The sequence below is a fragment of the Neolamprologus multifasciatus genome, chromosome 4 (genome assembly GCF_963576455.1).
Source record: "Neolamprologus multifasciatus chromosome 4, fNeoMul1.2, whole genome shotgun sequence".
NCBI lineage: Eukaryota > Metazoa > Chordata > Actinopteri > Cichliformes > Cichlidae > Neolamprologus > Neolamprologus multifasciatus.
In genome coordinates this window covers 5431802-5453719 of record NC_140442.1, presented here as the reverse complement: position 1 = coordinate 5453719, position 21918 = coordinate 5431802, and the positions used below count along the sequence as shown (strand labels likewise).

At 41.0% G+C, this 21918-nt stretch overlaps 2 protein-coding genes across 3 annotated transcripts; one reads left to right on the top strand and one right to left on the bottom strand.

The window, feature by feature from the left end:
- Positions 1-41: 41 nt before the first annotated feature.
- On the bottom strand, positions 42-4820 carry hsd17b14 (hydroxysteroid (17-beta) dehydrogenase 14). Of its 2 annotated transcripts, none has more exons than XM_085157546.1 (9): positions 4566-4820; positions 4426-4464; positions 4202-4299; positions 3964-4051; positions 3778-3869; positions 3272-3376; positions 3126-3193; positions 2014-2110; positions 42-543 (listed from the first exon to the last, which is right to left on the bottom strand). In XM_085157546.1, the coding sequence occupies exons 1-9, from the start codon at positions 4645-4647 to the stop codon at positions 397-399; spliced, it is 816 nt and encodes a 271-aa protein (XP_085013672.1). In that variant the 5' UTR covers positions 4648-4820; the 3' UTR covers positions 42-396. The 2 variants fall into 2 exon arrangements, with proteins under 2 accessions (XP_085013672.1, XP_085013673.1); XM_085157547.1 differs by having other exon boundaries at positions 3985-4051; positions 4566-4808.
- Positions 4821-6308: 1488 nt separating this feature from the next.
- On the top strand, positions 6309-14162 carry kcna7 (potassium voltage-gated channel, shaker-related subfamily, member 7). The gene is made up of 3 exons (XM_085155773.1): positions 6309-7109; positions 7516-8266; positions 12116-14162. Exons 2-3 carry the CDS (start codon positions 7583-7585, stop codon positions 13052-13054), a joined length of 1623 nt encoding a protein of 540 aa, XP_085011899.1. The 5' UTR covers positions 6309-7109; positions 7516-7582; the 3' UTR covers positions 13055-14162.
- Positions 14163-21918: the final 7756 nt, after the last annotated feature.

Sequence of the window (21918 nt, the reverse complement as noted above, 5' to 3'; positions counted from 1 at the left end):
TGTGTTTTAAAAAAAACCCAAATCAAGGTAATAATTAGCTCTGCAGTTGTAGTAACCGGTTTTATTGGTCAGCAGTCTCATTCAGGAAGTCCTTGGAAGCATCAGGGGAGAGAAAAAAAGAAAAAAAGAAAAACCTCTGATTGGGGTAAGCGAAAGCAGGTTATTATAGGTTAGAGAGGCTAGTGCTGATTGGCTAATCATAGGGGAGTGGTTCAGGTCCAGTTACAAAGTTAGGATGCCAAAATTTTAAGCTTTAAATGTTCAACTTCAAGCACCAAACTAGTTGAAATCAATTAATATAATTGCTTTCCTTATATCCAAAATTATTTAGTATTCATTTTAGTCATGTAACCAGCACATTTGCACATATCTCCGCCACAAGGACACTCAGGATTGTTAGGACTGGATCTGACTTTTGAAGCCGTAGTTCAGTTCAGCTCCTCCACTGAGCAGCAGGTCAATCCCGGTGCAGAAAGTGGCCTCAGCAGCCAGATATAAAGCAGCCAGTCCACACTCAGCCTCAGTCCCCATTCGACCCATGAGCTGTTGGAGAAGAAAGTGTGTCACTTCTCATTCCTAGACTGCATATTTCTGGGTGCACTGGGTAAATTCCTTTTGTTTTTGTGCTTCTACAGGCCTGCAGCTGTTCCAACTGTTGCTGCCTAGCTCACAAGTATTTGCCAAGAAGGAGAAACTTTTCAAAAAACTCCAGTAGGACTTCCCATGCAACCCCCCCCCCCCCCCCAAAAAAAAAACAAAAACTGGAGATTTCATAATTTCAGCTTTCTCAACTTATGAACAGGGAAAACTACAAACTTCCTAATGCGACAGAGGCTTAACAGAGGCTTAACAGAGGGTCTCCTATCCTCCATTATTTAGATAACAGGCGTAATAAAAGTGTGAAAATGACAGATCCTAATTTAACAACAGCTAGTAACAGCCTGTTACACAAACTCGTTTAGCTGCAATCCAAGACTGAAGGCGTCGATGCTGACTGCCTGACAGAGAGATTCCAGTGTGTGGCAGTTTAGTTTTGCTTTTTCCAGTATATCCAGTATTCCTCTTATGGGCATGTCCAAACCATCTCAGCCTTGCCTCTCAAACTTTGAGTTGTCCCTCTGATGTATTCATTTCTAATATTGTCCATCCTGGTAATTCCCGGTGAAAAATCTTAGCAATTTCCACTCTCTGTCCTGTTGCACTTTCGGCTTTCAAGCTCAATCTTTCTGCCTAGCGAACCGATAAAAGTCTCCTTCCTTAGTGTCCTGCCTCACATACAACTCACTAAAAGCCTTTTCCTCCTTTGCCACCTGTGTTTGCTGTACACCTAGCCTCCAAGTACTCCTATCAGCTGTCTTCATCTTCTTGACTATCCCGCTTTTTCTTTGCCAAACTCTTTGAACACTTTCCAATACTTTCTCATTCCTCTCCCAAGTGTCCTTGTTTTCATTCCCTCATCACTTCAGCTTTCCCCATCATCTGGTAACTCCTCCCTACCAGCCAGAGCTGTCGACATTCCTCTCTGAATTCTTTACATTTTTCCTTCTTCAACTTCCACCATTTGATCCTCGTCTCTATCTCATGCTGCCTAGCTACAATCTCCCATGACACCACCTTGCAGACTCTCATCTCTGTCAGACACTTGCTCTGAAAAATATCCGCCTTCCTTCTCTCCTTCATATCAGCTAGCTCCTCACATTAAGCCCCTATCTCTGACCTCCACACTCCTGCCTTTCCCTCGCTCACGCTGCCTCCTAACACACCTTCCTCCTCTCCTCTTCCATTGTTTTCAGGCAACAGTAGCACAGTTTCCACCAGCAGCCTGCTGACCAACAGCACCGGAGGCGTTCGCTGCCCTGATCCAATGTGGAGATTCTTTGTGATTTGATGATGGCACGGATCATTTTTATTACATTTTAATAACTTTTCATTAATGACTTTGCATAACTCAACTCTTCACTACTAACCAGCCCCCATAATCTGCACGGCTTCTGAACACCTTCCTGAACGTACCTGAGCATTTTCCCCCATTTTAATGGTGGCAGCTGCGTCTGGTGTCTGTGCTGCTAGTTGCTCCCACAGAGGTGTCATCACGTTACCTGGTGAAATGCTGCAACAAAAGCCAGACACTCCGATCAGAAAAAGAAAGGCATTATTAGATTAAAGGAAATGAAATTCATGCATTATGGACCTTCCATGTGTATGGACATGTGCAGGTATATATGTATGTATAACTATACATATGTATATTTAGTGTGTACATGTCTATAAACAAGAATAGTAGTGGTACAATAGCTATATCAAGCTATATAGTTTATGTCTTCCATATTTCCAACCATATCCATAATCACATACTGTGTATGCTACCATTGTATATAGTGTATTATCTTACCTTTTTCATTGATTCTACTTATTGTATTTCCTTCTGATATCTGTACCTGAGCTGAGGTGACGGAAAAATTTCCCCGTTGTGGGATCAATAAAGTCTTATCTTATCTTATCTCTTATCTTATCTTATCTTAAATACTTGTAGAATCTCTACAGTTTCTATATCACACCGGAATTCTTCTTTTTATTTATCAGAATCACATTTTTTATTTCACTGCGTAATTATAGTTGTTTGGTATCTTAGTCTTGTGGATTTATGAGAACAGAATGTGTAATTTTGAACTGTCTACTGTAGAAAAGCCTACGATGGCTACGAAATTAAGTTAAAAAAAAAGGGGGGGGGGGGGGGAGCTGATATAAGAAAGTTGGGCTTTATGGTTTGTGGCAGTTATCACAGACAGCAGTGACTGAAGAGAAGTCCAAATAAGAAATACAGATTACGTTTTTCTGACTTCTGCTCATATCTCACGACCCCTGAGACTGATACTGGGACCATTTAAAGTGGCCAACCCTTAGTTTGGGAACCATTGGATGAGACTAGTTAGCTCTATATAAAGCACACAGAAGTAACTGTATTTTAATATATTAGTCAAAGCTGTCCCCTGCGATTCATTAATAGCATAACACTTTTTTATATCTTATCCTTGTGATTAAATTGAAATCCAATTAATTTAATCTGGAGATTGAAAATATATGTTCTCCCTGGTGATTTTTTTTCAGGCGCCAGTTTGCCTCACCAGTTGACTCTCACATTGTAGCGACTCTCATCCACTGCCATTGCCTTTGTCAAGGAAATGATCGCCCCCTTGTGGAGAAAACATCACATTACAATACTATGAAGTACTATGGGGCTGAAATTTAGGAAACGAGGAAAGAAGCTCACCTTTGTGGCAACATACGGTGCAGCATCTTTCTGACCAATAGTTCCCACAAGACTGGAAATATTGATGATGTTTCCTTGGCGCTCTCGTAGGTAAGGTAACACATACTGCAGAGAGAGCGAGACTTTCAGGTTGTGCAAAGATCCTCTATACGTAATGTTTCGATTACTCCAAGAGCTCAAACAGAAATGAAAAGTGTGAAAGGTTTATGTGTTATTAGTTAGTCAGACTGGCTTTGGCTAAAATCTATGCAAAAATCCTGGAAACTCACAGGTGGTCTGTAGACACAACGAAAGGGTAGATTCCATGTTAGGGGTATTCTTGTGTACTTTAAAGACCACTGAAAACATTTTTTCCTATATTGTTTTCCCGCCTGTCGTTTTAAAATAAAGTTATTTTTTATTTCATTCATTCATCAGTGTTTAAATGTATCACTTTAATCCTTAAGGACTGTCTTTGTTACCACAGAAGACAGAATTTATTTGCACCCAAAGCTGTGAAAACGTACTTTAGACGCCAAAAAGTAGCTGACGAGGTTCAGATTCAACAAGTCTCTGAACTCCCCTGCTGTGGTGTCGTCAGTGGGTTTATGAGGAGGGTCTGAAGAGGAAGATTTCAAACACAAAAACAGAAAGTAAGCAACACAGCCTTGTTGTCATGTCTCATTGGAAGTAAAACAAAAAACAACACACACACAAAAGCATGCGTGACTCACGCCAGCCTGCGTTGTTGACCAGGCAGTCGATGTGACCAAACTGGTCCACTGTGACTGCAATCAGCCTCTGCAGAGACAAGAGGAACCATAAATGACAAATGGATCCGCAGTGAATGCAGGAGTCGCTCTCTGAGTTCAGTGAGGTCATCACGTGATCATCATGTGATCATGTGACTCTTTCCATTTCAGACCACACACCCACAAAGCTGCACTTCACCTCTATGTCTTCTTCCTTGGAGATGTCACTTCTGACAAACTTGCACGAGCCTGGTCCGGTCTTGTTAAGCTCCGCCTCTAAAGCTTCACCTGCTGCACCTACGAGACACGTCTGATCATGCCGCAAAACACTGCATCCTATTATTTTTCTTTTCATAAATGCTGCCAAAAGTGAAATCGTGTAACTGTTTTACAAAGTAGCAGAATAAAAACAGCCTTACTAACTTTCTCTTCCACAAAACGCCACTTTGGCTCCGTTTTCCACTATAAAAGAACAACAACAACAAAAAAGACGCAAAAATGTTCAGTGCGCCACTCCTCGCTGCATGCGCAAACTGCCAGCATAAATAAAGACATTTTCATACCAAACACTCTGACAATCCCTCTGCCAATCCCTTTGGATCCTCCTGTGACAACAGCCACTTTGTTGTAGTAGCGCAGGGACATTTTGTCTGCGGTTATGATGATAAATGTGACGCAAAGCGGCGCTGCTGTCAAACAGCGGACTAATAACGGTTAGTTCTTACAGCAGGACTCCTCTGTGTCGTCGCCGCCAGCAGAAACGATCAGCCGCTGTCAGCATGTTTGTTTGCAAAGTTCAAAGTGCCACAAAATCATGCGGTTTGCTTTGCTGCATTCAGGTGGACAGGGATAGTAGGAAATCTATACATTCACAAGAAAACTAGCTCTAGAGAGGGTTCTTGAACTTTTATAATAATTTCCTTTTTACTTCAACTGTGTCTGGACATCTGTGCTTGGGTGCCACTAACTTAGCCGCCCTAAGCTGATGTCAGCTTCCTTAGAAACCATCAGTCTGGACACGATTACTTTCGTTCAGTGAAAGGAAGCTCTTCCTGCTCCCTGTTATCAAGCACTTGCAGGAATGGGATCGTCTGATTGTTTGGGATCTCTCTCCAATACTGTAGTGTCTTTACCTAACAGTATAATGAACCTGCTTTCCACTAAACTTGCTGATGCTATTATTCTAACGGTTATAAAGCAGATCGCCCATCTTTATAACATTTTGAATCATTACTGAAGCTGATTTACTCTGCAATGCTCAGATGCCATTAAATATCTCAATGCTGCTTCAACTTAAAGATCAAGGAGACCTGAGCTTTTGTTAAAAGTATTCATTTTTGTATACTTAATATTAAACGTAATTATTTAATTTCTTCGGTATTTCACAGCAGGGCTTCGGTATATTCATGTGAAAGGGTGCTGGGTCGACTGGAGGTAAAAATCAGAGACACTAAACCTTTGAAGTTGGCTCAGAAAGGGCATGTGACTTAAAACATGTGGATAAGGTAGAAGCTGAAATGAACTTTAATCTAATTTCCTCATTTTACATGGCAAAACGTTTTGTGTTTAAAAAAAAACCCATTTGGAAATCATTAAACTTCCCGATTTTTTCAGGGATTCAGATTTTTGGACATCAGTTTGTATTATTATTATTATTATTATTATTATTATTATTATTATTATTATTATTATACAATAATAATAATAATAATAATAATTTTAAGGAACATAGTGCTTTATTAACTTAAAAGTTAAACTAACATTTGAGGCCATAAACTCACCAACTCACAAATTATTTTTAAATTGGGCTTCTTTCTGCGACCTGTGGCGTCAGCCCCCTGCTGGCCATTACAAAGAATACAGTTTAAGGCACACTGCTTCACATTTGCTTCACTTTTCAGACCTGGAAGCTACATCTATGTTTTTTTATACAGAGCATAGCTTGCATGCTACCATACCCCTCACTATGCCAGTAAAGGATTCAGCACATCTCACACAGTTTAATAAAGTGAGCCAAAAATACCAGGATCTCTAAGCGCCTTCAGCTGCAGCTTGCAGTAAACAAGCCAGCAGGTTTTCCCACACATTCAGACCTACAATCCTCTGCACCAGCGACTCTTATTCATAGTATAAAAATTTGATTTGGAGATTTGGAATGCAAAGAGCAAACTTTACAAACCCTCTGTGAAAATAGACACTTAAAAGCTGTAAATTACTTGAAGTATTTGAAGGCAACAGTACATTTCAGAAAAGTCTTCCTGCAAACAGACCCAGAGACTCGGAGATATTTTGGTGTATAATTTAAGATGTGTCTAAAATAACCACAGAAACAAGTTTTATATTTAACATAAAGTGAGTAATGGTGTGGGCACATTTCATGACAGATTTATCTCTGCTCTGATCCAATTGGTGGATAATTCTGCACAAACCACAGAAACCTGCGAGTTTTAATTTATAGCTAAGCTGTAACAGCAAAAGAGGGAAAAAATAAATACCAACCAAATGTTTGTGGTATGATTCTAGAGTGTAAATCATGTTCATCAGTGCAAACACTGCTCCCTTATTTTATTTTTCATTCTCCTTTTTAAACTTCTTAGTTCAGGTACAGATCAGGTTACAAGTGTATGTAAGAATGCACAGCATGTGTAAGACAGACTGAGGGTCGTAAGAGGTTGAGTGAGGAGGCTTGTTGGAGTCAGAAAAAGTGGGCGAATAGGCAGCGTGCTCTTGGAAAAGGAGCAAGTCCAAGATTGAATTTCCGCCTAACAGCATTTCCCATGCTGAGAGCGAGAGACAGTGTACGGGTGCAAGCGCAGACAGTGAGTGACCTAAAAACAAGCTTAACAATTTTAACTTCACCCAGGGTGGCAGATTAACACCAGAGCAGCCCCTGAAGAAGCTCCCTCTATCTCCTCCCCTCCCCTCCTAAATGTGACTCAAGGGAGAATCAGGAGGGGTTGCCTGGATGATGTGATGATGGGTTGGCCCAGAAGGCACATGGAGGTGAAGGAACAGCAGGAGAGTCATGGTCACTCGCCTGGAGTTTGAAGCATTAGCCTGAAGCATTAGCTGCCAGTAGGGCAGGTGAAAGGAGGAGTTCAACTAAGGTGGGTTTACACTAACAGCATGTCTTGGAATTTGTGCATGCAGTATGAAATCAATCTAAACAAACACACTGTATAGCATGTTTTAAGAAAAGTGGAGCTGACAGCAGTTTCTCGGTCTATGGATTATAGACGGATGAAATCATCTTAAAATCCATTTTGATTTAACCTAGAAGTCAGTTCAGGGAAGGGTGTACAGGTGAAACATTTTCTGGTGTTACATTAAAGTCTAACAGTAGAAAAATATGTAAAAATGAAGACATTTGGTAAAAGAATCAACTCATAAATTTTTACTCATGTACAATTTATTTTTTATACACTTTTTATACAGTTATTAAGATGTTGTAACTAACTGTAAAGGTTGTTGGACGTGAACTTGTCAGGGTAACTTACATTTTTCTTCTTGCAGAACAAAGAAACAGCAAAAATTAAAAAATATATATATATTTTAAAAAGGAACTATTCCAGGCTGAGACATGGACAATCATAAGGGGGGAGGTACAGACAGAGGTGGAGGCGAGACGAAAGATAAACAAAAAGCTGAGGAGGTCAGTGATGAAGATAAGCAGGCCAAAAACAAGCAGAACAAGTTGGAGAAAGAGAGCAGCAAGGAGCCGAGAGCGCATCCCAGAAGGGAGAACCGCCGGCGGTGTCAGTGGGCTCTGACGGAGCGTCTGGCCATCAACGTGTCAGGGATGCGTTATGAGACCCAGCTGCGCACCCTCGCTCAGTTCCCAGACTCCCTGTTGGGTGACCCCCAGCGTCGAATTCGCTACTTCGACCCTCTTCGGAATGAAGTCTTCTTGGACAGAAACCGCATATGCTTTGACGCCATCCTCTACTTCTACCAGTCAGGTGGGAGGCTGCGGAGGCCCGCCAACATCCCCCTGGACATGTTCTTGGAGGAGCTGCGGTTCTACGAGCTCGGAGAGGAGATCATCGACCACTTCAAAGAGGATGAAGGCTTCGCCAAAGAGGAGGAAAGACCTCTACCTGAAAAAAAGTGGCAGCAGCAAATCTGGATGCTGTTTGAGTATCCGGAATCTTCCAGCGGAGCCCGGATCATCGCCATCATCAGTGTCATGGTCATTGTGGTCTCCATTCTCATCTTCTGCCTGGAGACCCTGCCCGAGTTCAGAAATGAAAAGGAGCGTAGGGAGGTGAGGATGCTCATATCTACAAAACCGGTATTCACAGGGCTGCACAAGGAAAGTTATGTCAGTTGCAATAACAGCATGAGTGAGGGAGTAGGCTGATGACAGGGTGCTTAGAGAACACAGCGTAACACTGCAGGAAAGTGATGAGGTGAACAAATAAGCACAAGAAGTGCGGACAGATGTCACTTTGCAGCACAAGCTGAAAATGTTGTTATCTCCTGAAGCAACACTGAGTGAGAAATGGAGAGGAAAGCAAAGGCTGAGGAAAGAGAGAAAGTAAAGGAGACTTTCTGCTGAAATTTTTTGGAGTTGCCACTTAATCTGATCCAGTTAGACCGAGAGGAAAGAAGTGCGAGATGAGGAGAGCAGTTAAACCACCAGTGGAAAAATATGAGGGATAAAAGAGCAGATAAAGCGGCTTGAGAGTTTTACTTATTAGTTGATTAATTTGTGGATGCTTTAAAAGTAGGAAGAAACACTAGAGAGTGGAAGGACTTAGACGAAGAGAAGCCAGCATGAAAAGCAGGAAAGGAGATGAGCTTGTCTCAGGTTACTCCTCAGAGATCTAAAGGTGCTATATATAGAGGAAGGACACCCCAAAGAGCCCATCAACACATAAACCAAAGCCCGTATTAATAAACACAGTGACTCATAGGCTACACACTGAAAACGGCATGGAAAAGATGGAGACAGATCGGTTTTTCTGATGACGGCGGCAAAATTAAATTTGTCTCACATGTGCTCCGGCAGCCTGGAGACGAGATGGATTGTGGAGGTTCAGGTAGCAGACGTGCATGCTTCCATAACACCACCACCGCTCCCTCGTTACTCCAGTAAACAGAGATAGATATGTTGATGTATGGAGGACAAAAACTGCCAAAACAATTAACAAATAGAAAAATAAATGAATATTCCATGAAAGTTCTGAAGAATTTGGGGCCCTTTTCTTTACAGAGTTGCTTCACTTCATTGCGGGTCGTAAGAATTCATTTATGCACAGCTCTTTGAAGGTCTCGCCGCAAGATTTTTAATTAGGTTGACATCTGGACTTCGACTGGTCCATTGTAACATTTTGTTTCTTATATTTTCAGCCATTCTGTTTGCAGACCCAGATTATGTCCAGACTCCAGTGGTGGGTCTGTTATGTCTGGTATTCTATGGCAAATGCTAATCAGGCTCCACTGGTGGGGAAGTAGCACAGGGCCCATTTGAAGATGTCAGGCCCTCAGGCCATCCTCACAAAGTCTGTTACTGATTGTTTGGTCAGAGACATTTATACCAGTGGCCTGTTGGAGATTACTTTGTAGGGCTCTGGCAGCATTCCTCCTGTTCCTCCTTGCACAAAGGAGCAGACACTGGTCCCACTGATGGGTTATGGGTTATGGTTTTGCCCTGTCCAGCTCTCCAAAAGTAACTGCATGTCTCCTGGAATCTCCTTCATGATCTTCAGACTGTTCTGGGAGACAGCCAAATGCAAAACTAGTGAAAAGAAACAGAAAAGATTAGAGGTGGAAAAGTTGTCAGTAGCCTCCACCACAACTCCCAAACCATTCTTGTTTTGGGGGTTCTCTCATTGTTGCCCCTCTAGTGCACCTGTTGTTCATCCCATTATCACCAAAGCAGCTGAAACTGATTAACAACCTGCTCTGCTACTTAACCCTTTAAAGCCGGTCGGAGCGGGCACGCTCTGTTTTGCGTAACTATTTTTAAATCCCGGTAGCACTGCAACCACGTGAGCTAACGCAATATTTTTTTTTGCATATGAAACCGGAGGAGTTGTACTTACATCTTACGCCATCAGCTTGTCCTAGGTCACAGTTTCCTTCCACATACAGCTTTGCAAAAACTGCATAAAAAGCGCTTGCAGCAACAAAAACATAATATTCCAGAAACACGCTTTGCCGATCCGATCAGCTGTTCGTAACACTTCCTACGTTGGAATAGACATCAGCGCGAACTTTCGCATGTCCGCCATGACCTGCCCGAAACAGGTAGTGACGTCATTTTCGCGGAAATGTAGTTTTTTACCATCAGGGCCTCATGAGCCTATACTGGTGTTTTTAAAAGTTATCTTTGACTTTATGACTTTCTGTGTCGTTTCTGGGATGCTTAAGACTCATATTGCACTGCTGGAAATAGTTTATTTTGATGCATATGCTGCTTTTTTTGCAAATTTGCATTATAATATTTATTTTCGTTTTTCCTGCAGTATATAAAAATTGGTGTATTTCAAAAATAAAACTATGAAGACACTCAAAATTAATTTCCTGTGGTGGGAAACTATTTTGTGCAACTTTTTTGTATTTACAGTTTTGAGGGATAAGCCTCTTAAATTTCTCTAACTAGAAATATATGTTAAAAAAAAATTTTCTATTTTTTTTGTAGTTTATTGCACTTTTTTGCAATTTATGTAATTACTATGCACTTAATGCATACATATTATTAAAACTTGGGCTATAATGGTTGTATTGATGTATAGCAACTTGAAATGCTCCCAAAAATGGCATAATAATATATAATATAAGCTCTGGCGGACTTGCTTCTATGGTAGGTCTTAAAGGGTTAACTGACCAGCAGATTTGTCTTCCATACTAAAGTGATCAGAGCCTGCAATACTCTCGGATACAATGCAAGCCAACATAAACATACATACACAGCCATCTCCACGTTATCAGTCACTCACCAGATAGAAAATCTTACAAACAAAAATATCTCGATCCATGCATGTTATTGGTTTTATGTGACATTTGAGCCTGGAACAAAGTGATGGACACTAACATCATTCAACCTGCCATTAGTATATTTCACCTTAATCTGAGCAGTGTCTGTTTAGAATTTGCTTTGCAAATGTCACAGGCAGTTCAAAGTATATATAAAGCAGCAAACACGAGGACACAAGAAACACATGCTGTTTCCAGTTTATTAGGTCAACCTAGCTAAAGATAATGTAATTTAAGACGAGCAGACTGCAGTAAATCCTCCCTTCGCGAAGGTTACAGTGTTTGGTTTGGGTTGATGTGGAATTAGGGAGACATTGGTTGAGCTGAATGGTTATTTTAGCGGATAACCAAACATCTAACAGAATACAGTTCAAACCCACCACAAAGTAGAGCTGAATCAAAACCAAGCCTGAACATTGTGACCTTGACGGAAGCAGGATTTACTGCAGGCTTGTTATACCAGACATTTTCAGCCAGGTGTATCTAATTAACAGGAAATAGGAAATAGAGTTGAGCACAGTATGTACTGCAAAGCCATCAAATGCTTAGAGTAACTTTAAATAAGTTATTAAAAGACACTACTGTCCAGTTATTCCAAACTCGCACCTTGTTCCCAGAAAAAAAAAAAGCAGCTGGGTTAAATAAAGTGTCAGTGTGGCTGTAATACAATCCTGAGTCACATGAACTTGGTGTTTTATGTTTAAATATAGAGAAACTGGTTTATAAAAGTCTGTGAGAGAAAAAAAAGCATTAAAACTAAGAGAGCGAAAATGGAGAGGAGAGAGGATTTAGCACCGTATCAGAGATCTCACAAGATCCTGGTGACAGATGTCATACTTCAAATGTGCTGAGGACAAACCTTGATAATAATCACTACTTCTCACTTTCCTTCTTATGTTTACTCTGTCCTTCTTGATTTCTCTCCATTTACATTCATGCAAACATCATCTCCGTGGAGCTGTTTACTACTGCCCTACCTTTCCTCTCTCTCTATTCTCCTATTTCTTCTTCCAAACCAACGAGCGTGTGAAAATAAGTTGAATCTTATGGGCAGTGCAGGTTATATGTTTTGATTTTTCTTTTAATCTAATGTTTGAGTTTAATCTCTTCTACTTCCTTTTTTATCTTGCAGCAATACTCCATCGCTCCTCACCCCAACATATCAAACAAGACCATCTTGGTCTCACCTGGATTCACTGCCTTCCAGGACCCATTCTTCATAGTAGAGACAATCTGCATCTGCTGGTTCTCATTTGAACTCATCATGCGCTTCATTAGCGCTCCCAACAAGATGCACTTCTTTAAAGACATCATGAACATCATAGATTTCTTCGCCATCCTGCCTTATTTTGTCACGGTGGGCACGGAGCTAGCAAAGGACAAAGATACGCAGCCCTCCGTGTCTCTGGCTCTCATCAGAATCATCAGGTTAGTGAGAGTCTTCAGGATCTTCAAGCTCTCTCGTCACTCCAAGGGCCTCCAGATCCTGGGCCAGACGCTGAAGGCCAGCCTGAGAGAGCTTGCGCTGCTCATCTTCTTCCTCTTCATCGGCGTCATACTCTTTTCTAGCGCCGTCTACTTCGCTGAGGTGGACAGTTCTGGAACAAACTTCAAAAGCATCCCCGAGGCTTTCTGGTGGGCAGTCGTGACCATGACTACAGTCGGGTACGGCGATATGTGCCCAGGGACAGTTGGGGGAAAGCTGGTGGGCTCCATGTGCGCCATTGCTGGCGTGCTCACCATCTCTTTGCCCGTGCCTGTCATTGTGTCCAACTTCAGCTACTTTTACCACAGAGGGATGGAGTGCGAGGACACCAGGGTGTACCAGCATGTCTCCACATCGCTCTGGGAAAAGGAAGGAGATGATGATGATGAAGACGAGGAGGACGAGGATGGAATGGATGAGTGGCCTGAATATATGAGGGATTACGCACCACTGTATGGGCAGAACAGGGCTATTTGCCCTCCGATCAATGGGCCTCTTTTGACAGGCCTTTGTGCAGGACAGGTAGATGGAGATCAGAGAGGCATGAGCTTCCTCTTTAAGGAATCTCGCGTCACTCAGGTCTGACAGACTGCAGAGTGCTAAACTCATGGCAACACATCAAGAAAACAGAGCCAAGATATAAAAAGATACTGCTGAAAGGACACACAGAGAGAGACATGAAAACCAAGAAGTGCAGTGACATGTGAACATAGTTTTATATGTGAAGCTTTTGCATGATTATACTCGACTCACAGCTACTCACGAAGCATCCGTTTTCCTCAATAAATAAACAGAAAAAGGTTAAATGTTTCCAGATGCCTCAAAGCATTTTCTGTGCATCTCACATGAGAAATATTCCACCAGCTGCAAAATGATTGAAATTACAACCACCCCCTCTGGTTCTTTAACCAAACACAGATGACAGTTACTTGCATGTTTTGGTCACAGGAAGAATGAATGTAGGATGACTGTAATGAATGCACCTAGAATTTCCTTTAACCAGATAATTTAACACTTTAACACTAAATTCTGCTTTCATTTGTACAGCTTTTCAGTCAATATGTACGCTGTCATGTGTATAATATCACAATATCTTGTCTTAAATTATATGGAAACAGTATTCGACAGCTGTCTGAATTCAATCCCATTGACACAGGTGTATAAAATCAAGCAACTAGCCATGCAGTTTGTTTTTTACAAGCGTTTGTGGAAGGAAGAGTTGCTTTAAAGAGTTCACCGAATCAGAGCATTAACATCAGCACAAAACCTGTGTGCTGGGAGTTTCATGGAATGGGCTTTCATGGGCAAACAGGGGTGGCCCAGTACTTTTGTCTATATAGTCTATATACACGTTACACATTAAGCAATCAGCCAATCAGAATAAAGTATTCTGTACAGAAGATGAACTGAAAGGATGCACCATATATAACAAACGATGACTATTTTAGTCTATGTTTTACCTGATGGGTACAATGTTGCTGTCGAGGGGTTGCTGCTGCTCCTGCTGCTGATAGTGCTGGAAGGCAGGGCTCTATTGCTTTGAGACTGTAGATGTTAAAAAGTCCATAGGAGAGATGGTAGCTGATTAAACAAGTGCTATGAGATAATATTAAAATGCAAAGATTGGTGACAGTGCTTGAAATCATAAGGCAAGAAGAAAAAAAACTGTGGGAAATAAACTCACTCTGACTCACTCTTCGCCTCTCTTCCTCCTTCCATCTCCTCATCTCATCTATCACTCTCTACTTGCTGTCCATCTGAGAACTAGGCATAATTTGCTATTGCATTATTCTATTATTTAATTGTCCACACTTAACAAGTCTTGCACCTAGTCCATGACAAAGTAATGATAGAAAAATGTTATAGAACCAAAACATTGCAATTGTGTTTATTATAGTTGTTGTACTTGAATACCTCTGCAATGCAACAGCTGGTACATGTGTCATTGTTACCTGTGCCCTTTTTAATCCATCTGGTGAGGGACAGACACATGCAGTGACATTTTATACCTTCTCCAGAATACTGTGTTACAGTACTATGGCCACAAGTTTTCATCATGGTGCTGATTCAGAATCCTTCTCTTATTATTTATTCCTAGTCTATAATAATAAAGTGATGAGAATAAAAAAGACATATATAAATATAAATCCATAATTATGTGGATATGCATGTTAGATCAGTTTTAGTGAAATGTAAGCCCTCCAGAAATGCAGGGAAAGCCCTGTAACTTAATTAAAGGTAAATATGTTCACTAAAACGGTGACAGAGCTACAGACCCATGACACCTTTACCCAGTTAGCTGGCAGCTAATGACCAGACTACTTGTAAAGCTAATAAAAGGACAGGTAATGATTGTTGCACACACAGCACGCTCATTTGTTTCAATTCGTCAGTTGCCACAACACAACTTACCAACGTGTACATAATAACCTACTACTCCTATGTCGTACAGACTACAGTGTAAAGGCTGTACACCCTATTTACTGGTTTCCTTTGCATCAGCCTGTGTCTCTTAATTAGTTAGTGTTTCCCCTACAGCTCCACACCGCCCAGGTGGCAAAAAAATGCACGTGCTCTTTCTGAGTTTGTTTCCGGACGTAACCAGCGCACTCTGCTGTCAAGGGTGAGCATTGGTAAATGGTGGTTATGTGACTGATGCAAGCCAGGTCCTTTTATTTAGCAAAATTATGATTATTAGTTAAATGATACTGTTGAGGGGCAAAGGCAGGACTCCACACGCACACACAAATTACAAAAAAAATAAATAAAAAAATTATTTTTTATTTATATAAAAATAATTTTTTTTATTTTAAAAATTAAAAAAATAAAAAATAAAAAATAAAAAATATTTTTTTAAATAAAAAAATTAAAAAATTAAAAATGCCTCAAGAAAAGGGCACTTGGGGCACTCATCAGGAAAGGGGTGGGTCTGGGGTCTAGTATAGACCTTCACCTTTACTATATATATATTAGTATAATATTATAGTAATAGTAGTAATGATAATGTATGTTAGTATTATTTTCTGACATTGCCATTCTTCTAATGTTATATTTTGCCAACTTGGAGTCAGGAGAGAATGAAAACTGTGCAGTATTGCTGATGTCATGATGTTACAGTGCGCTCACTCACAGGTGTCGTAGCCTAAATCATTAGAGATTATTAGCTAATTTTAGCTTTCTGAGCCACTAGTCTGCTGGTATTACCAGCAAATGAGCCGATGTACTTTATTATTTTAGTTTGTTAAAACATTTCTATTCCTGTTCTGTTGCTTGTTTACTGGGAGAGGATGACAGTGTGGGCGAGAAAGGGAGAGAGCAGGATGAAGACAGCAAAGAGAGAGAGAGAGAGACAAATAAACAGGTAGGAGTGGACATGTATATTATAAAGGGAGTTTCTGTTTTACCCATATTCATGACGATGATTTCACATAACCAAGCAGTGTGCTATACTCATATCAAATATGGATTCCCAGCCTGCTCTTACAATAATTATCACCACATTATATTGTTATTTATAGCTGAATATAAAGTGTTTGTGTATGATTGTCAGTGCAAAGGAGGCGAGGACAGAGTGGTTGCACAAGAGCAGGAAGAACCAGCTGAGTAAATGTGCAGATAATGGTAAATGGCCTGTATTTATATAGCGCTTTACATATCCAGTCATCCACCCATTCACACACTGGTGATGGCAGCTACATTGTAGCCACAGCCACCCTGGGGCGCACTGACAGAGGCGAGGCTGCCGGACACTGGCGCCACCACCAGTAGGCAACGGGTGAAGTGTCTTGCCCAAGGACACAACGACCGAGACTGTCCGAGCCGGGGCTCAAACCGGCAACCTTCCGATTACAAGGCGAACTCCCAACTCTTGAGCCACGATCGCCCCATAGATAATGAAGTTAGCTATAACAATATTTATTTTTCACCAAATTATTTTTAAAATCTTCTCACATATTTTGCTTGCGCAGCCTTTCTGCGTGGAGTTACATGTTCTCCCTGTATCTGGATGGGATCTCTCCAGGTACTCTGACATCCTCCCACAATCTAAACTCCTAAACTCCCACTAACATGCAGTTAGTGGGGTTACTGTGGGTCAGTTGGCGATTCTAAATTGCTTATAGGTTAGACTAATTTGTCTTTTTAATAGAGGAATAGATGCAACAGCAGCACTTGCTGCATGTCCATTTGCTGCACATTTGTCTGAGTAAATTGGATATCCCATGAAGATAAAACTATTATAGAGCAGCTAAAAGTGGCGGGAGTGTTTAAGGTGTCGATGCCCTGCATTTGTCAGAGTTATGGCAGAAATGTGGCGCTGCAATCTTATGCTTACGAGGATAACAAAGAGCTTGCTCATCGGCTGGCAGCGGTGCAGACAGAGTTCATGTAGTTGGTCCGGAGCCAGTTTATGCGTTATGTGTAACCGATACAGGGCAGAGGGGGTGGATGGCAGAAATGGTATTTGCTGGGGGCAGAACAGCTCTGTCACGGGGTGTTCTGGATGAAGTTGTTACCACAACATAATCCTTGTGTCACCGATTTTCTTTGATATACTGCGCTGCGCAACGTCAGTTTGTCTTTATAGTAAATCTAAAATCTGTTCTTTGTCTCAAACACTCTTCGGGACTGAAGGGTGGCTGGAATAAAGCTAAAAGCACGACGTGGGTACAGAAAGCAACAAAGAGGCAGCTGTTTAATAATCAGTGATCATTCATAGACTGTTTACAGAGAATCTAATCCAATGATTGGGATGTTAACTGCAACCAAAAGAAGATCAAAATAACATAAAAATATAATGGAAACATCAATCAGGTCATAAAATGTTACAAAGTTTATATTTCTGCCTCAACTTGCTTCTCAAGTATTTTTCCTTTTTTATTAATTCACAGAATTATCTTTATTTATCAAAATGTTATTGATTAATTATTTATTTATGTTTTGCATTGTTCCATCTTTTTATTTTCCCCAAACTTTTACTACTTTTCCTACGACAGTTACATGAATACAGAAGCTGGATAATGTTTTATTTATGATTTTGGCCGGTTATGTCTTCCATAGCTGCTCGGCTTCAGCTCATTATTAAGGACAAACTCATTGTATAGCACTTGTGACACGTGGGCTCGGGTCACAAGAGATCCCTCTCAGTCAGATCATTTATATGGTATTTTTAGGTTTTAGATTCTTTTCCTTGTCTGTATTTTTCAGTTTATTCTTTTAACATAACCTTGGGATCGCAATAATAGAAAGTAACTAAAAATAAAAATAATACAATGAGGTATGGGTGAAGAGAGAGCTGAGTGTAAAAGCGAAGCTCTCAATTTACCGGTCGATCCTATCACCGCCAATCCGCCAGTCCTACCCTCACCTATGGTCACAAGCTGTGGGTAGTGACTGAAAGAGCAAGATCGCGGATACAAGCAGCAGAAATGAGCTTCCTCCGAAGGCTGCCTGGCCTCTCTCTTGAGCTGGGCAAACACTAGGATTTTTTCAGTTGCGTTATTCAGCCCCTGCTCAAACTGTACGACTGAATCTCAGGGGTTAGAAGTTCATGAGTCACGATTAGGGGTGGGTTTTTATAATCGATTTATAGATTAAAATCGATTCTGGCTTGGATAACGTAAAATCAATTCATTAAAATCCTGAATCAATTTTTTAATATGAATTTAATATAAATTTATTTTGCCCGATATGCCAGAATCTTTCAACAACCACCAAACAGCTGAGACAGTAAATGAGAGCAGGAACACGGATTCTGCACAAAGATGTAAACACACAGCGCGGACCTGCCGACGGATCAGAATCAGTGAGATGTCGCCTTTCTCAGCTGACGGTCGGGGCTGAAAGCCGACAGTTCGCTGATTCTGATCCGCGGGTCCGCGCTGTGTGTTTACGCCCTTTTTGCGCTGATCATAAAGCTGTTAGCTTTAGCTCTCTCAATACTGACCGAACCAGCAGCAAAAGAAGATCCAAACTACGCTTCACATAAACATCGTCATGAATTCCCTCTTACTTTTGCTGTTTTGCTTCCACCACACAATAAAATCACACTTCATGCACAGCTCTCTCTCTCTCTCTCTCTCTGTCTCTCCCTGTCTGTCTGTTTTCTGCATTATTCGCTTGCTTGTTACGCACAAGTCTACCGTTGTTTACAGCGCTGTGGCCGCTGTTTTTTTTTTTTTCGTTTTACATACTTCCGAAAAGAAAACCTAATTTCTGCCGTTCAATATTGAACAAATTTCAACTTTTTAAAATTATGCAAAATGCAAAACACTGTGTCTCTAATAAAACCGCTGTAACTTCAGAGGTAACGTTCATGTGTTGATTAATGGTTTTCTTTCGTTTTTGATGCACTGCAGAATATTTTTATAAAATCCCAGGCCAGGAAAATCACCTTCATGTGTTTCTGTGTTTTATCTTCAGCTACTTTGACACAAAGGCATCTGCTGTGATGCTCACACCTTTGATAAAGTCTGGGAAGTGTCAGCTTCCTTTTTATTGATACAAAAATATGTAAATGTACTGATCTGAATTATAATATTTCTGACTGTCAAAATTTCCCGGATTCAATTCGAATTGAATCGATTCGGGACCTTGTGAATCGGAATTGAATCGATTCTAGAAATCAGTGACGATACCCAGCCCTAGTCACGATGCAGGGTCTCACACTATACGGCCTGATGCTCTGATGCGACCTGAGTGTTCACACTGTGCGTCCATAACATGAAGCTTAACACAAAATCTGCACCTTGCTCTCCCTCTCTGTCTTTCACTCACACACACCACCATCAACTTTGCTAAATTGCTAATGAAAAACACTGACCAGGCAGCTGCAGTTGAGCAGCAGTGTCCATCCAACTCTTTTCGCAGTTGTTGCGGTCGAGATGATTTTGTTAGGCCACATCGAAAAGGCTCGGATGAGCTTGCCAAAGTGCTAACACTGCGCTGCCATGCTACTCCATCTTTTTCACTTCCGTTTCCGTGTTTGCGCATGCGTAGTGTGAGACGTTGCATTGATATCCTGACGAGGGGCGACAGGATTTCAAACCCCACGTATACTACACGATGCACAACACATGATTAAGGCGAAACTCGGGCCGATCCCCAAAACAGTCGCACAACTGAAAAATCGCCCAAAATGGCCCAAAAATCGCACAGGTTATGCTCAGCTTTAGAGATAGGGTGAGAAGTTCGGCATCTGGGAGGGGCTCAGAGTAGAGCCACTGCTCCTCCACACTGAAAGGAGCCAGTTGAGGGTGTTCGGGCATGTCCCACCAGGAGGAGGCCCCGGGGCAGGCTCAGGACACGCTGGAGGGATTATATCTCTCGGCTGGCCTGCCGGACAAGCTGGAGGAGGTGTCTGGTTAGAGGTCTGGGCTTTTCTGCTGCTGCCCCCGCGACCCAGCCCCAGATAAGCAGAAGAAGATGGATAATACAATACGAAAGTCATAAAAATGTCTGTTTTTTTTTTTAATTATAGACTTTATATTTATAGACTTTTATTGTAATTTTACAAATCAAATCGGTGCATTGCAATGATGTGCAGTGAACCATGGTTAACACACCTAAACCAGGAATCACCTAAATATTGAGGCATATGTGGTTTCACAACTGAGTAACCACACCAGACAGGCTGGTTGTCCACATCTGTACAATGTATTGTCCTCTTAGTACTGAGTGGATGAAGAGTTGGCAACTTTCAGAGGCAGGTGCAGTTTCAGGAAATGCTTCCTCCCTAAACCAAGTATGGTATAAGGATCTGATTAGAACATTTTAGATGTAGCAAATTTAAAAAGGTACTCCCGTATGAGTTTAAAGAGGACATAAAAGGTCAGCTGCTACACACTTAAGGCGTCGAATCTGAAAACCTTTGTGATAACAGGCAGTATTTACACAGACAAAGGCATTCCTTTCTATACGTCAATCTCAGAAGACATTACGTAAGTGGCAGATCTCAAACAAAAGACATGGCATGTGAACTATGCAAGGTCTTTCCTCTAAAATGAGTAAAGAGGAGCTCTGGAGGAGTCTCCAGACGCCAAGTCGTTACATTCTTACAGTAAGGCACCAGTGAGCGACCTCTGAGGGTGCCCTCTTCAGAATGACTCCCTGTGATCCTGCGTAAGACAAAGAAAATTCCTTCAGAAGTATTTTTGGTGTAATCTATTGTGGCATGTGCTCGTGTGATGATATACAGTCGTACAGATTTCAGACTATCTTCTGGCCAAACGATGTGGAAAACATATATTCAGAAATATTTCGTCTTAAACATCAATCTTAAATATCAAGATGCCAAGATTACAGTGAGAGAAGAGAGATATGGGTCCTTGATTTTGTAATGAGTATTAGCTGAATAGAACAAGTAAGGAACATGAATCATTTCAGACTTTAAAAGCTGGTTTTGTAAGTAGGGATGCACCGATACTGATACTGGTATCGGGTATCGGGGCCGATACTGTAAAATGTGTGTGTACTCATACTCGTAAAAGTTAACCGATACCAAGAACCGATACTAACTTATTTCATTAATCAGAGGGTGGCTTGTCATTTCTGTTGTAGTTTTTAGATTGGCCACTAGGGGGCCAATTATTATTTTATTTATTATTTATTTTATAATAATTATTTTGTTTGTTTACAATATGGACTCTGCAATAATTTAAAAGTTTAATTTATTCGCAAACCTAATTTGTATTTATTTTATTCCAAACAGAAGTGTTTATTTATTATTCTGAAAGCTCGAGACAGTGCCAATAGTTCAGTGATATTTTGTAAAATTACAATGTGGAGACTCTGCAATAATTTAACAGAAGTGCTTATTTTTCACTTGAAATTTTTTTGTGAGTCATTTTTATTAATGATTTTATTTTTTATCGGCAGGGAATATAATAAAACCTGTCTTCCAATTAATTGCATTTGTGTGTGTGTGTGGTAGAAGTATCGGTTTTTGTACTCTGTATCGGCAAGTACTCAGATCCAAGTATCGGTATCGTATCGGTTTGAAAAAATTGGTATCGTTGCATCCCTATTTGTAAGTTATCTTGAGCATGTGGGCATAGTGTTACCTGTTTGTATTCTGAGTGCAGATGATCATGTATACGTCTTTCCTTACTCAACAAAGGTCACATTTTATCACTCACACGTTTTTGAATTCCTTCTGCGTGACTCCGTGTGCAGCGACTGTGGGAAAATGTAATGACGAGTGCTCAAGTCTAAACATGTTTACAGAAGCATCACGAGGCACGTGCACAGGAGGAGATGGTACTGGACAAAGTGTGAGTCAGGTTCTTTGACAAAATTGTGAAATCTCAGAAATGTTCTGAGTCAGAGCTGCAGGCTGATGTGCCGAGCGATCCAGCCTCTAGATGTCAGGCTGAGTTTTAAAACCAAACCAGGCTGCCAGGCTCACTCCTGCGTCTCGTGGGTCTGATTTAGAATATGCCAGAAAGACTTCA